This window comes from Colossoma macropomum, unplaced genomic scaffold, assembly GCF_904425465.1.
Source record: "Colossoma macropomum unplaced genomic scaffold, Colossoma_macropomum, whole genome shotgun sequence".
Lineage (NCBI taxonomy): Eukaryota > Metazoa > Chordata > Actinopteri > Characiformes > Serrasalmidae > Colossoma > Colossoma macropomum.
The window spans coordinates 38,997,912-39,014,297 of NW_023494792.1; the positions used below are offsets into that span (position 1 = coordinate 38,997,912).

A 16,386-nucleotide genomic window follows, 5' to 3' on the forward strand; every position below is an offset into this window, starting at 1 on the left:
TTAGCCAGCAGCAAAAAAACACTAGATGGGGTCTTGTTGGGAATGTAGCTAGCTTAATTCTGCAGCCATCCACAATTGACATAGTGTATTAGTAAGTATTAGCAGTGAAGTGATGGCAGAACAATAAACACACATCAGATGCTCACTTTGTATAAGATATCTCTACATGGCCATCAACCGGAATCCCGTATGGCGGGATTCCCTGCTCCCTTGATTTTAATAAAAGCCACTGGCCTAAGTTTAGCAATAACTTTCAGACTAATAAACCAGAAAACCTGGCCACACGTTTGAGTAAACACTTTTTCATCAGGCTTGTGTAAGGATCACAAGCAGACATATTGATGTGCTTCATCTCATCTGCTAAAGTTAGACCAGCTGTAAACTTTTTCAGATAATGGCTTTTCCGCTGAAGGTGCTGTTGGCCCCCCCGAGAGGATTACTGACAGGTGAATGTCTATGAAATGCAATTGGGTCAAATGCCTTTTCCAAATCATTTTGCCACAGAATGAGGGCAGTTGATGAAAAGATACAATTGCAAAGAGGAGAAATGCTGTTTTCCCTTTTTATATTAGAATTTTGCCATCTTTCTAGCCTGGTGTTCTCTTTGATAAAGCAAATGCATTATTAGAGAGTAAAAATGCATGTAAGATAAATTAAATTGCAATTGTCATTTGACACAATTATTGTGTATGTGTGGGAATACTAGTATGTAAGTGGGAAATTTAAATTTAAACATTCAAATAAATCGCCATCTTACATATTCCATTTTCATTGTGGCTATTGATATTCCTCAATATGTTTCAGTAACGTATATAGCATTGTACTGGAATAGGTTTATAGATCATATTTGCAGGAAAAATGTATGGTTAATGCTGCTATTTTCATTTCTTACAAACAAGGTGTAGAAAGAGTCCTTTAAAATCCTTCATAAATTTTACCCTGCAAAATATTAGATGGCTTAATGCTGTAAAAATATCCAACCTGAAATGGTTATTCACCTCTTCTCAACGTTTTTCACTCTCCCTGGATAACGAACCTACATAATAGAAATTCATAATCGAAATTAGCCTGTCTTCCATGGCCTGTAGTAGGAGCCACTGAGCAGAGCTTGTATGCACTTGTCGAAAATATTTTCTCTGTTTGATAAGATATATGTTTTGTAGCACCACTCTTGCAACCCGTACAATGGTGTAGGAGCAGCATATTTATCTGATATGTTGAAGCGATAACAGCCAAGCAGAAGTCTCAGATCATTAGGAACTAGTCAGTTAATCCTGCTAATAATCATTTAGCTCCTATCCTGCTCTTAATTGGAACCAGCTGACAGAGAGTATTAGAAAAGCCCTGACACTGTACACTTTTAAAACTACGCTGAAAACATTCCTATTTGAGCAGCTTTCAACTCAGTTTAAAACACTGTTAGCTCTACTGCATTTCTCTCCTGTAAAGGCACTTTATTATCCTAATTTAATTTTTAATTTGATTTTTATTTCAATGTTAATTTCTTCTCTTTTAAATCTATTGTTTTAATCATGTTTAATCATGTTTTTAATTTCTATTCTCCAACATCTTTAAATCTGAAGTGAATTTTCTCATTTGTAAAGAACTTTGAATGACTGTAGTATATGAAAGGTGCTATATAAATAAACTTGCCTTTCCCTGCCTACTGGGACCACTTTCCTGACTGCCAGGTTAAGTACCCCGTCTCTAGAAGGTTCTGGCTATGTAGATTTACAAAAGCTATGTAGATTTATTACTGATCTGTTGTATAGAGATTTCTTCCTGTTGTGGAAAGAAAGTGCCTGGTTCTTGATTATGACAAAGCCAAAGAACAGTATTATTACTTAACAAATTTAATCTTATTTTTAGCTAAACTGTGCATTTATATTTTTAATTCTAAGCCTTCATACCTAGTCTTTGTGAAGGAATGTGAGCAATATCTGAACCTGACTAGTTTTTACTAACAATAAAAAGCTGTTAAAACTATTTGTAATAATTTTGGAATTGTTTCATCAAACTTGTAATTTTATTTATTTATCTAGGTGTGAGTGTGTGTGGGAATGTATATGTCTGTCTGTCTGGCCTGCGATGGACTGGCGACCTGTCCAGGGTGTATCTTGCCTTTCACCCAATGACTGCTAGCATAGGCTCTAGCACCACCCCCCCCGCCGCGAACCAGGAGGATAAGCGGTTTAGAAAATGTGTGTATCCACCCTGTCCTGTATGTTATGGTAAATGCTCATTAAGAAAAAGAGACATTTGACACAACAATAAACGACTTCCTAACCTCTGGCACAGTTCCTACTTGTTTCAAACATACACCTCCTCTAAAGAATGATCTCTACACTACCTTGCGTAGAAGTTTTTGACCAATTTCATAATTATCCTTCCTTTCTAAAGTAGTTTGTGCTTTCTTTAGTGTCTAAATAAGTGTCTGGTTGAAATGAAAGTTTGGATGTCAGACAGCTTCCTCTAGCAAACTGAGCTTTTTCTCTTTGATCCTTCTAAGTTCTTTGATAGTTTATTGAATAATCTCAGTGCACTGTCAGAACATGAAACCTCAGGTTAAGAACCTTGGTGTGATCTTTGAACCCGACTTCAGGTTTGATAACCAAATCATCAAAAGTCTACCATTTTTCTACCATTTCTGGTCAACTGTGAAAATTAAACATTTTCTTACACTCCAGGTATTGGAAAAGGTTGTACCTACACTCATCACATCTTGCTTACAATACTGTGATGGCCTGTATGTAGGTATCAGTAGGCTTTCATAGGCTCGTTTACAGTCTGTGCAAAATGAAGCTGCGAGATTGCTCACAGGCACAGAGAAAAAGGATTACATTTACAACAGTTTTAGCCTCACTTCACTGGCTACCTGTCTACTATAGGATCCAGTTCAAGTTTCTTTTATTTGTTTTTAAGGCCCTTAATGGACAAGTGCCCTCCTATCTCAACCTTCCTCTTCCTCCCGGTCCCTGAGGTTTTTGGATCAGTTGTTTTTGGCTGTTCCATGGTCTCGGCTAAGGTTCAAAGGCGACCAGGTTTTTGCAGCACCGAGGCTTTGGAACAGTCTACTACTGACCCTCTGTCTCCAAAAAACATATTTTTGTTTGTTAACTTTTTGAGTTTTGTGAATGTTTGTAGCTGTTTGTGTATATATTGTTTTGTAGTTATTTTATGTTTTTATTGCTTTGTTATAAGCTTTATGCAACATCTACACAGCAATTGAAGGCTCCCTCCTGGCCATTAAACGGCCACTAAAATAGTAGAAAAACACTGACACTAATAAACACCTAAGTCCTTCTTTTTGAATGTCAGTAACATCTTCATCACATTTTGCTAACTAATAGTTTAATCATTTTGAAAAACAGAAGTCTGTATAGCAATCTATCCCAACAGTGCCTAAAAATATAAATGGCATATTTTCCAGTTTATCAATGCACAATGATTTTGCAACATAAAAGGTCACCTCTTCTGTCTTATACCCAACCTGACGCTGTCAGGCGCTGCTTCTAAAACTGCTCCTGGCAGTCTGGCTCATTGGTGATATCTTCTGGTGGCTCAATGATAATGTGCACATAATGTCCTCCCAAAGATGATCCCTGTTTCCCGCTGCTCTCTCTGCAATTCGAGACACAGCCTTCCTCATTCTGATCCACTGCAGAGGCTCTTAATGGTCGGCAACGCTCTGCTGACATGGGCTTCACTTGGCTTGAGAGCTCCTTCCTGGACTTTTCAGAGCCATTAAACAGGGACTTCTCCCCTAATACAGGAGAAAAACATTGACACTAATAAACACCTAAGTCTTTCTCTTTGTACCTCAGTAACATAGTTTCATTTGCTCACAGTAACAAATGTTTCAATAAGGTCAAAAACAGAACTCTGTAGAGCAATCTATTCGCAAAACAGTGCTTAAAAATGTAAACAACATATTTTCCAGTTTATAGAAGCATGTTGATTTTGAAATATTGGGTTCAGTGTCATGATAATTTACAAATACATCATGGTATCAAATATATAGTTAGTTAAATTAATAAATTAATACGGCCTACTGCAATATTGATCCCAAAAGAATTTCTTTAATAAATAGTTTATTAAAAACTATTTATTGTTTATTATTTTATTAAAGAGTGTTTTTGTCACTTGGCTCTTCTTAATACTGAACTGCTAATGCCAATTCCATACCCTCAAATGTTGCATGTCTTACTTAAGAAAAAGAATGTCAACAAGACATCAGTAGAATGGTTTTAAATGTCTCGCAATCTGACAAAACACTTTCCTTGAACTTATGACCAGACTCACCAGCCCTGTTATTAACTGCTTTGAGGTAGGCAAGCCCAGTGTGGGTGTCCATGCTGCTGTTCCTCAGAGGTCGAGTCTTGGGCCGGCTCTTATGGCAGCAGTCCTGTATCCACGCATGTCGCATGGCCTCCTCTGGGGTGAGGCGCTTGTTAGGGTCCCACCTATAGCGAATGGTAAATAATAAATGCACAAATACTACATTAATGCAGATATGAGGCAAGAGACAGAAATTTATTGAGTTGGCCTGATCAGTGATAAACATACCTGAGGCAGCGCTTGATAAAGTCCAGAAACATCTGGTCATTGGTCTTTAGAACAACAGCCAGATCTTTGGAACTGGGCATTCTACTCAAGCCTTTGCTATTGATTATGTTCCTGGGGTTTCCCTTAAAATCTGTGCAAAAATACAAAACAGATGGTCAGTACCATTTCCATGCATGTAATTCATTACATATTCACAAAATTCCAACATAAACAGCTCACCAAAGAACAATTTCCTCCTGGAAGAAGTCTGGAGAAAGTCAGTGGGTGGAAGTCCAAGCACCTGAAATATCACAAAAAACATAAACACTCACAGGTTCATGTTTGCAGTTAATATTGCATACACGCACTATTAACTGCACCCCCAGTCACATCCTCCACAGAGAACACAAATACATATGGCATCGTTTCGCACATTTATTGCAGGATTTCTATTTCTTTGCAGAGTTTAAAAATACTAGGAAAACATTAAACATTAAATAACAAATGTGCTATAACTTTTGCATAGGCTAGTTTTATCTTTTCCATTATGTCAAATTCAGCAAATAAACAGTAATTGTGCATTAGATGCATAGAAGTGTACTGTCTGTAGAGGATACATACTTATTTTCACTTAGAAAATCAACAAAATGCGTAATCTAACTGGATGTGTTCTAACTTTTTTCACTTAGAGAATAAAAAAAATCATTGGACCAACACGTTTGCATACAACTGTATCTAACCAGAGGAGCAATGCGTGTCCTTACCTCCATCATGCATGCGATCTGCTCAGCCTCGTTCTCTCCAGGGAAAAGAGGCAAGCCTGTGTAAAGCTCAGCCAGAATGCAGCCCAGGCTCCACATGTCAATAGAGGAGGTGTAGGGCTGACCCATAATCACCTCTGGAGAGCGGTAAAAACGACTCTGGATGTACGTGTACACTAAAGAGGAATTCATGAGAAGAGAGAACAGGATTTATCGATGAAAGAAGAGAAATATAAGACAGCTGAAAAAGACACATATACAGACATCATTTGTTTCACTCACCTCTCTGATGCTCATAGCAGCTGGATCCAAAATCAATCACCTTGATGCTGCCTTGGCCTTTTGGTGACAGCAGGATGTTCTCCTTTCCGGATAAAAGTGACAGGTGATCATTGTTGTGACAGGTGATCATTTTTGACTTCATGAACTTCATGATCTTTGACTACTACTTCTTAAGCCTTTAATGTCTGTGCAAAAATGGCTATATCTGCTCTACAGACCAAGATCTAAGAGCTGAAAATTTCACAGATTTTTATTTTGTTTTTGACACAAACTGCTACTCTGAGTAAACAATGAACATGAATAAGCATCAGATTTCAGTTGTCTTTTATTGTTTACTTTTTATTGTTTTATTGAAAAAAACAATAATAATGCCCTCAGTAATATAATTATTCTGTTCTGAATGTGCTTGCCCACCTAGAAAAATACTGGATACAATGATAAAATCAGCATTGTGTGTATTTTATACAGTTACAGAAAACATGGTAGCGCTCAGAAATCTCTGATTCCACATGCTTATACATATCACAACACTATGGAAAAAACAGTTTCAACTTAAAAAAAAAAGTTACCGGGCTATCTGGTAAATAACTGTGTATGCATCACATCTACAATACAGAACACCACTTATGACCACAATTTGCTTTTGCGAGCTACCACACTTCTGTCGCAGTTGATGCTGCATGGTTTCTACACCATGCAGGGCTCAGCTCTGAGACAGCTGAGGTGGTACTCACAGGCTTAAGGTCACAGTGGATGATCTTCTCCTTCTTCAGCATCTGCAGGCACTTCAGCAGAGCTTGAGCAATTCGGCACACCAGAGCCTGGCTTAAGCCATGATAGCGGTTCTTCTTTACGAGCTCATACAGGTTCGGTCTGAGCAGATAAAGAGGGGCAATATTAAGCAGGGGCAAAATTCTGAGGCCAGGCTTAATACAGACAACATTGTGCACCAAATGGAGATCGCTTCCATTTTCCATGATCTCTGCAGCATCTCTATTATGTTACCTGTCCAAGCAGCATTCAAACACACACATACACTCACCCCAAGAGCTCAAAAGTGATGCATAGGTGATTGCGGAAGTAGAAGTAGTCCTTCATGTGGATGACATTGTAGGAATTTCCTCTGTCCTTCCTCCGCAAGACATCCAGAATCTTTAGTTCCACCATTGCCTGCTGATGAAACCTAAACACAGGCCAAAGGTCATTTAAAGGAAGCCACTTAACAAAAGCACTCTAAAACATTTGCTTACAACAAATGTTTAAGCTAGTCTCTAATGCAATATTAACTAATACCAGAGTGATATTAGCAATAGCAGTAACATTATATCTATTAATCGAAACTGAAGTGTGGACTGTTATCAGCCCCTTGGAGGTCAATAACAATGGGCCCCATTCCCCAACTAAGCTTAAGAAGAAATTTCTACTTAAAACCCACTTATGCAGTTTTCACAAAGATTCTGACATGCACCAATGGTTTTTTATTTGGGATTTGTTCATAGGTGAGAACAGAATCTACACGCACTCAAGAACTGCAAACAATTCTGCGGTTTAAGAAGACGCCAGGAATCTGGCAGTTTTTCTTAGGACCTCTCTCAAGAACAAAAAAGCTTAAGAAGATATTGGTCAATGAGGCCCAATGTTTCTTCTGTATCAAATATGACATGGGGTTAAATGCATGTTGTAAAAAATCTAAGTTTATGTATGCAAATACAGAATATCTTTACCTCTTCTTGTTACGAATAATTTTAATAGCCACCATTTCATTGGTTCTGTGATCCAAACATTTAAAGACCTGTCCAAAGGATCCCTTTCCAATCATGTCCAACACTTCATAGCGGTAAGCAATATGGTCATGAATAACCTGAAAACACACCAAACGAAAGCGGTTCATGTTTAATGATCCACTAATTTAGTGAAATGATGAACTTGCTATTCAGCTAGGAGTGACACACAATCATCAGGACTCACATTTTTGTAAGTGCCACTCTCATCATCATAGCCAGAATTATGGTCCTTGCTAAGGGATCCATCAATCTTCTTTGAGTTCAGGCCCAAGTACCAGATCTCGGAATAGTCCAACACCTCATCCTGCTCAAATCCAGTCAATGTCTTTCCAAAGTACTTCAGCACATCTGGAATACACACAAAATGAAACATGCAGCTATTAGGCTACATGCAGACTGCTGGCCTAAATCCGATTTTTGGCATATCCAGATTGTATCCAGATTGATCTTTGATAGTCTGGACAGCAAATAAACACATGAAATGTAATTTTTGCTAAAATCTGGAGGTGGTCTGAAATGAGATTCCAATCAGATTTGTCCAGATGCGTCTCACTCTGGCCACTCAAATCTGATATTAAAGTGTTTTTTGCATCGCTCACAGCACAACAAACAACAATGATGTCAAATCCAGACTGATGAAAGTGCTGGGATTTAAGCAGAGCGCCAAAGATTCACGCTTATGCTAGAGAATTCTGAAGAGTTTAGAGGGGCGAAATGATGCACCTCCATCTCTCCAGCACCTGCGTTTGGAATCCACATCATCAGTGTAGCTATGTAGTTACTGACGCTGTGTCGTTACCACAGCAACCTATGCACATAGTGATGTTTGCATACCAACCTCTTCCTAATCACATTTTATACCTGTGGGAGCCATGGGGAGTGCATATCCCTCCAACAGTCTCTCGCACTCTTGCTTGTTGAATGGGCTCTTGGTGTCAATGCACTCTGAAAGGTTCTGCCGAGTGGATTTGAATTCCAAGGTCTTCTCCTATTTATTAATATATATCGCAGAAAATACACAGTATTTAACCTAAAGATAAATGTACTAGTGAAATTAGACCATTAGACTTGAATTATTCAAACCCTTCACGCTTCATGCTTTGTTTCAGGATCAACTCTTTCTGCAGATTAAGGGTACAGCTATGGGTGCCTGCTATGCTCTCAGCTATGCATGTTTATTTCTAGGATATTGGGAAGAAAGATCTGTTCATAGCTCTTTAAATCCTTTTCGAGATAACGTTGTTTTACGGCAGGAATATTGATGACTGTCTTTTATTTTTCAGGGGTGCTAAATCACAACTTTTGGAGTTTCATGGCTATCTTAACTCGATCAATCCCAACATCAAATTGAGTCTGGAGTATAATAAATCAGAGATTTCATTTCTTGATTTAAAGATCACTAAGGATACGAACGGGGACCTTCACACTTCAATTTATAGGAAGAGCTCTGATCGCAATACTATACTTGGAGCAGATAGTTTTCATCCTCCAGGCCTGATTAATAATATTCCTTTTGGACAGTTCTTACGGTAAAGGAGGACCTGTTATATAGAAAGAGATTTTGATAAACAATCTAGTATCATGTGCTCTAGATTTAATGATATGGGGTTATAAATCAGACATTTTAAATAAGGTGTATCATAAAGCTAAAAGCGTGGATAGGAGTGGATTATTTCAGGGAGTGGTACGATGTCAGAGACAGTCTCAAGTCCATTTTGTGACTTAGTATAGTAGACAGGCTGGCTGTATTAGAAGCATTATTTTAAGAAATTGAAATATATGTGTGCAAAGTGACCCTCTTTCACGTACAGTGTTTCCTGACCCTCCATCTTTTTGTTTTAGAAGGGCCCCTATGCTTAAAGACAAGTTGGTGCACAGCCGGCTTGGAAAGACAATGAAGGACACATGGCTGCGCAGACCCAAAGGCAATTTTAGACGTGGTGGGTGCAATCTTTGCTCCAATATGATTAGAGATTATCTGTTTGTGGATTTGTTTTCTGGTAAATCATTCAAACTTAATTAATTTGCTAATTGTAACACTACTTTTGTAGTATACAGACTTGAATGTGGTTGTTTTTATATTGGTCGTACGAAAAGGAGGTTTAGAGTTGATTTCTCTCCTTGTCTTTGAATTCCGCTCCTGACCAACAGGTGGCAGAAGCCTGCATGTATATATACATGTGGGTGTTCTCAGGTGTTTTATTCTATTGACATTCTATTGTTTTGTATCCTGATGAAGGCCTAAGAAGGCCGCAACACGTCGGCACATTTTTATACATATTGCCGTGTTTCAATAAAGGCTTTTTATACTTTTTCTAAGGACGGTGTGCCCGGGATTTCTTTGCTTTGGGATTTATTTTGCACATGCCTTGTGGACGTGGATGCATACTTTTTGGATTTTTTGCCTTCCCCAGCATGGAACCCTTCATGCTTATTATTCACTAACTACAATGAAACTTTTATGTAAATTATATAGTTATGAGAGTGAGGAATGAAAGTCTGAAACTGATGCTGGGTTAAGGATGCTTTTAATTTAAAAAATGTTGTAAACGAAAGCACTGACTGGTTTGCTGAAAGTTATGTAATGTCTTGCTCTGTAAAATGAAAAGAGGACAGGAAAGGTAGTATTTTATGACCAGGTTTGTTTTAGGAAAGTAGAACAAAAGTAAAAGTAAAACATTTTTTACTGCTTACTATACCACTTAAATTCTACTGCAGTCAAGATGTGTCAGTGCCAGTGTTTAAGTTAAGTTTAGCTTTAGTATAACTTGAGAGCTTAAGTCAAATACAGGATAATTTATGCTGGCTTTTATTACTTAGGAGCATAAATCTACATGAGATTCAGTGTTCTTCAGGTCTCAGGTTTAAACCTGAACAAAGCTCACCCTAAAAGGTGCTAATGGTTTTGAAAGCAACGGCTTCAGTGTCTAAAGAAAAGCAATGAGCTAGCCTACTTACATGAAGACGTCCCTGTTGGACTGGAAGGTTGTTGGGCTGGCGTTTGTCGCTGATGTGAGGCAAAGTGCCACAGAGTTGAAAGTTGGATTTAGCAGGGTGGACAGACTGTGGCTTTGAATTCAGTTTTGGGAGAGCGCCAACACCTGTTCCATTGCTCTATATAAAGACAAAAGATAGGTGAGTGCCCATAGCATTAAAATTACCTTCTGCTATTCCTGCTATTTCACCAGCAGACCATCTTATTCATTCATTGAACTGCATGTATGTTACTCTCCTTTGTCTTCGTTTGATGTTCATGGTGCTCTGCCTAGTAGTTTGATATATCAAAGTATACACCACTTACAGTACATGCTGGAGATATGATGAGATATGTGTCCTTATGCTGTACAGTTTTATACAAATAGCATGGGAATAAACTTAAGCTCTAGTCAGATCATATCACCAAAAACATCAACACCTAGAACAAAAGCTAGCTGCATATAGTATAGCTCATCATCACATACATTGAAGGGAATGGTTGAAAACTAGGGAATGCAAATGGGAGATGCATAACCCCTCCTGTTTGCTACACAGCTGCTGTAGTGTAGTAGACACCCAGTGGCAGACACCAGGACCCTCCAGGTAACAGGAAAAGAAAGTAAAGAGTAAAGAAGTGAGACAGGGAGATAGGCATGATATACACACAGTTGACATTTTGTGTCAGAGCATACTTACTGGCTTAGCTTCACTTACTCATGCTCTCCTTTTAACATCTCTCTTCTAGCCAGTGAGCACATGTCTGGTACATACCCCTCTACTAGAGTCATACACCCAGAAGCACCTAGTCATCAAGTAGGTGCACCTCTGAAGTATTTCCATACACCATAGGTGCCTTATCTTATCCACAAAGGGTTGTGTGTGTTTGCACGTTTTCAATTAAACAAAGCAGGAGCTTGTCTCATATAACTACACTGTAAAAAATGTTTTCATTTTAAAAAGTTAGTTACTGGGCTGCCTAAGAAGTTTGACTTAATTAACAGCTAATACTGAGTTATCTGAGCAGAAACCTGTGCCTTACCCTCTGTAAACCTATTTATAGATCTGTACTGAACTCAAAATGTTAAGTCAGCCTGGTTACTAACTTTTTTAAGTACACAGAGTACACAGAGTCTTTTGATTGCACAAAGGCTTTAGGAAATGCACCTATGACAGTAGAAAAAAGGAGGTATTAGCCCCATGTTGTTAAATAAAATGGTGGTAATAGGAACCAAGTTCTGCAGCATCTACAATACAAATACAGACATTTTATTTACTTCTCAAAATGACCAGTATATGTACATGTGTCTTCTGAGTGTATATGTAATGTTGCTTGTATGGTAGTGGTAAATTTGAAAAAAGTATTCTTTGGGTACTCTTTTGCCTTAGAACACCCTGCATGTACCTCTTCACCAAGAATGGATTAAAAAAGGTTTAAGGACAAAGGTTTACTTCAAAACTATTGTAAAATAATGTCTTAGGCATCAGGCAGTGTGTTTGTAACTGTTTCATGCAATATCTTTATGTGAGGGAGCTTTTAGAAGTAATAAACTCTTAAACCTATGTGAGATTCTTCTTTAAAATGAAAAGACTCCAAATGTTAATGTTTTACTGCAAGCACTTAATCACACCATCCCAATGCTTACCCCTTTAAACTTCAATTTTTATTTGAACATTCATACTGTTCGGCTCACTCCGGCCCCACTGCTGATGTTGAACAGAATTTCAACCTCACTACCGAGCCTACTTGACTGACATTTTCCATTTAGCCCTTGTGAATGTCTCTTCCAAAATCACTTGTTTTTTCAGGCTATGTTATAGATCCAATTAATATAATTTAGAAAGAGTAAGACAGGTCGCATTATGTGTAATTTAGTTTTAAAAAGTGAAGGCTAAGCAAGCTACTAGTCAACGCATCAGTCAACAAAGAAATGCTTTTTGGCATAAGAACAATCTTGACAACAATTCACACTTTTTCCACAGACACACACAGCATGCTCTGATACAGTGAAGCCAAACTGGAGCAGGAGCTCTATTAATAGGATCAGTGTTTTGTCTCCAGAGTTTCTCTCTCTGTCACAACGCTGGGTGATAAAGGGAATCCCTTCCAAGTGTGCTGTACCATTGCATGGATTAACAAGAGTCTTACCAGCTTGCTGGGCCGGGCAGATCCCAGGCGAGCATTCTCACTATACAGTTTGTTAAGCTGTTGTGGGAGGGCATCAGGCTTCCCACCCTGTGTGGGCAAGAAACTAAGATCAGTACATGCTGAGATAACTATAAATAAATATTAACCCCTTTAAAACTCCAAGGACCTGTTGCTGTTGAACTGAGTAAATTGTAGCAGTTACTGGATAATAAGCTTGAGTGACGAACTTGGACTTCAAGGGCTTAACAGTGGTTCAAAGTCATATTCTACACTAACATAAGAATATAAAAGCAAGTGGAAAGTAAAGGGGAAACAAAGGGAAAGCAACTTAAACTAATCTGATATTGCCTGCTTTAACAACACTGACGACAAAAATCGCATCGTCTGTTGTGTACCTGTTTAAGCATGTTTAAAGATGTAAAAAGCATCTCTGAACAGTAATCTGAACCTCAAATGCAAAGAAAAAAACGACCAGAGCAGGTTTTGAAAAAAAAGCAAACAGCAGCAACATGTAAGTTTCAGATCTATAACGACACGCCCTCCAAACACATTTCAGAGCCAGTGTAGACGACACGACACGACACGACACCGCACGGCACCGCAAACGGCGCTCGACAAAGGTTCATATGGTTTCCACTCACCTTGCTGTTTATCTCTGGAAACATCTCTTCATCGATTAACTTTGACTTTCTCGTGTGATTTCAGTCCCAGCAGTCACTCTCCGTCTCCGTCTCTGAATACAACTTCATAGTTCGCTTTTGTGACGCGCGCGCGTCACCTTCAGCCGCTGATTCCACTGATTCCGCTGCTGATGTCACATAGCAACGCGGGCGATTCTTCAGTCGCACCTCATCGGCCCCCATCGAGTTACGGCATGTGAACGACGACGACGAGCTCATAAAGGTCCAAAACGTCCCTTGAGAAGAGCGGCAGTATTCCTCTCGGTGGTGTGTGGTGTTAAGCTGAGCAATACATTTACAGTTCGTGGGCATTTTGTTTAATTCGACTTGTATGTCTGTTGTTGCACATTTGTAGTGGCTTTTAAAGGTGATTGATAAGACTCCAGACAATCGTTCAAGCTAAAACACAGATTTGTCAGTATGAGCTGCATGCTCGGCTGTTGGGGACTAGCTGGTGGCGAGGCACAAGAACAGAAGCCTCTCTGTTAATAATTAGTTCACGTGCACCCCCCGCGGAGTTTTCCACAGAATTAGCTCATTTAAAGGCTAATTTATAACATATCTGTGCTGACTTTAAAGGTACAGGTAAGATTAATGATGGGTTATTTTTTTAAAAAATGACTTTATTAATCTAATATTGTCAGAGTAAATGTACAAGTACTTTGTTTTAAAGGGGAATGTCATCGATTTTTCTAGAGAAGCGTATTGAGTCAGAATTGTTCACTGTGGTGATGATAGGAACCAGACATCCAGTGCTTCTAAGTTGTTATAGATATTATATATATTATATTAAAGATATTATATGAAATGGACACGAATACACTGCTGATGATTGAAATCCTGTTTTATGTCAGGTTTTAAGCTAAAACGTACTTTTAAATCCCCCTCAAACATATTTTAATTCATTCAGAGAAATATGCAGTGTTGTAAGGCAAAATAGTACCCAAGGAAAGTGTATTGGCATTACATATAAAAACTTAAAATTCACATAGGTTCACTTGTCATTTTGGATAGTAAATAAATTGATTATGTTTGTGTAGACATTATTACCCCTGATTCCTATCATTGACATTATAAAAAATCTCAACTGCTAGGTTTCTCTACATTATCTACAACACAATTTTACCAAAAACAAACAAACAAACCAATAAACAAACAAACAAAAAACCTCTATGATCTGAATGACTTCTCAACAACTAAATTAAGCAGAAATTAAATAAAAAGGTACTTTTCCACTGAGTAGTCCCTGTTCTTTTTTAAAGTTGCAGCACTTCTAGTGTAGATTAGCTCAAAGACACAATGTTCAATAGCAGTAAGCAGAGGAACGAACATTGGGCCCTGCTGCCCTGCTAGTACCACCAAGGACCATCAGCTCCACATCTGTCTCAGATAGTGGTTTACACAGATCTCTGCTCTCAAGAGATCTCAAGAGGTATTATGAAAGCAGCTCATTTGCAGATATTTGCTTAATTCATATTATGCAATGAAAACCTAGCCTGATCATTCTACAGTAGCCACTTTGTGATGTTGAGGGAAGACTCTCCTCCACTTTCTGTTTCCCTCCCACTCACACACATGCCCATGCACACACACACACACACACACACACACACACACACACACACACACACATGCAGACACCCTTTCAATATGATAAGACCACACAAAAAGATCAAGGTCATAATAAACAGTAGAAAGACTCTGTGGAGCCAAATGCTTATGTATGCAATCTGAAGTGCTGTGGGTAATATTGCTCAAAAGCAGCCTGCATCAGAACATATGCGTCATCTCAAAGATAAACCCATCTAGTCTTGGGGATGACTGCCAACACAGGGAGGAGGGAAGGCACAACTATGGCGTCAGTTATGTAATGGGTGAATATGGCATCTTAAAGCACACTCTCTCTCTGTACACAGAACCGTCCCACAGACAAAGCACTTTATTCCCACTTCCAATCCTCAACTCCTACTCCACTATCAGGGAGGTCCCAAAGGCATCTCTGGGTCTCTACACTACATTTGGAGTGCATAGATTCTCACTCTTCCGGATCAAAATGAAGTACTCATTCTTTTTCTCTATGTGTCCACAAAAGAAAGTGTGTATACAAAATAAGTAATTGGGATTGGGGGCCAAAGTCAGACGTTGCATAGGGCCCCCATATAGGGACATCATGTCCATTCAAGCTGGGGTGGGGGGGGGGCTGATGGGAGTACATGCTCCACCAGATTTTTGATATCTGTAATTCTTACATTTTTGATTTTATTTAATTACTATTATTTTTTATAATATGTGGTTATGGTCATTTTATATATTGATTCAAATGCATTCTTCTAATTTCATCATAGATCATCCCTTAAAAAGTCACATACCCCCTTTCCCTATGGTACTGGTTTGGATGAAAGTTGCATGAAACTGGTTTCATGGCACATCAGTGCCGAACGGTGGGTTGTTGAAGTGGTTAGTGGTGCAACAAGTTTGCAAATGTATGAAAATGAAATGCAATTTAAGAAAAATAGGCATAGTTTGCTTTTTTGTTTACCCTTCCGGCTCGCTAGCTAGTTGTGACTTGTGATAGCACAGCATGCTATCTAATATCGGTAAAGGAGAGCTGTGTGTGAATCTCATGGCAGTAAACAGTCTCATCTGTACTCATGCTGCTTCCTATTCATTGTGTTTGGAAATACAGCTATTACCATACTGGTGTTTTCTTTCATCTGTGGCTTTGTTTTCTAAATTAATAAGGATTGTGGATGTAGTTTTTTATGTGAGTTTATGCCCCTTTTAAGTGAAGCAGACAGGATTTAGCTCTTTTTCAAGAAAAGTGGCAGCAGTGTATGCTAGTGTAGAAGTGAGTGAATAAGTGAGTGTCATTTTCAATAATCATAGCAATACAAGTAATTGACATGAAAATCTCTAACTGAATATACAGTATTTACCCTAATATAAAGTAGGAGATTACTAAGGTATGAAGGAAGATTTAGTGAAAATTTAAAATATTAAACTTTGCCCACAATCAAAGTCAAAATGCAGAAATTTTGGGGGATTTTTTTTGTGGGGAAAGACCCCCGATGCCCCCTGCTGTATTTGTGCCCCTCCAGAATTCTGGCTTGCATAATGCCCCTGCCCCTATATGTTCACAAACGCCCCTGGAGGTTTGTAAAAATACAGGTCGGTCAAACGTCTTCATTGAGAGAATCCTTTGAGGCTAGAAA

General features: G+C 38.6%; 1 protein-coding gene across 1 annotated transcript; it reads right to left on the bottom strand.

Annotated features, from left to right (window-relative positions):
• Positions 1 to 3,013: 3,013 nt before the first annotated feature.
• On the bottom strand, positions 3,014 to 13,295 carry LOC118811192 (dual specificity tyrosine-phosphorylation-regulated kinase 4-like). The gene is made up of 14 exons (XM_036575356.1): positions 13,136 to 13,295; positions 12,495 to 12,581; positions 10,331 to 10,486; positions 8,234 to 8,360; positions 7,557 to 7,720; positions 7,313 to 7,449; positions 6,631 to 6,771; positions 6,323 to 6,461; positions 5,589 to 5,670; positions 5,310 to 5,482; positions 4,786 to 4,846; positions 4,567 to 4,696; positions 4,303 to 4,463; positions 3,014 to 3,763 (listed from the first exon to the last, which is right to left on the bottom strand). Exons 1-14 carry the CDS (start codon positions 13,157 to 13,159, stop codon positions 3,513 to 3,515), a joined length of 1,833 nt encoding a protein of 610 aa, XP_036431249.1. The 5' UTR covers positions 13,160 to 13,295; the 3' UTR covers positions 3,014 to 3,512.
• Between the last annotated feature and the right edge of the window lie 3,091 nt (positions 13,296 to 16,386).

Excerpts from the sequence above, each read along its gene's own strand:
- LOC118811192 (XM_036575356.1), bottom strand. The coding sequence starts at position 13,159 with ATGTTTCCAGAGATAAACAGCAAG. Across the intron at positions 7,450-7,556 it reads AGAGTGGCACTTACAAAAAT|GTTATTCATGACCATATTGC; the intron begins GTGAGTCCTGAT and ends GTGTGTTTTCAG. Across the intron at positions 4,464-4,566 it reads TTTATCAAGCGCTGCCTCAG|GTGGGACCCTAACAAGCGCC; the intron begins GTATGTTTATCA and ends CATTCGCTATAG.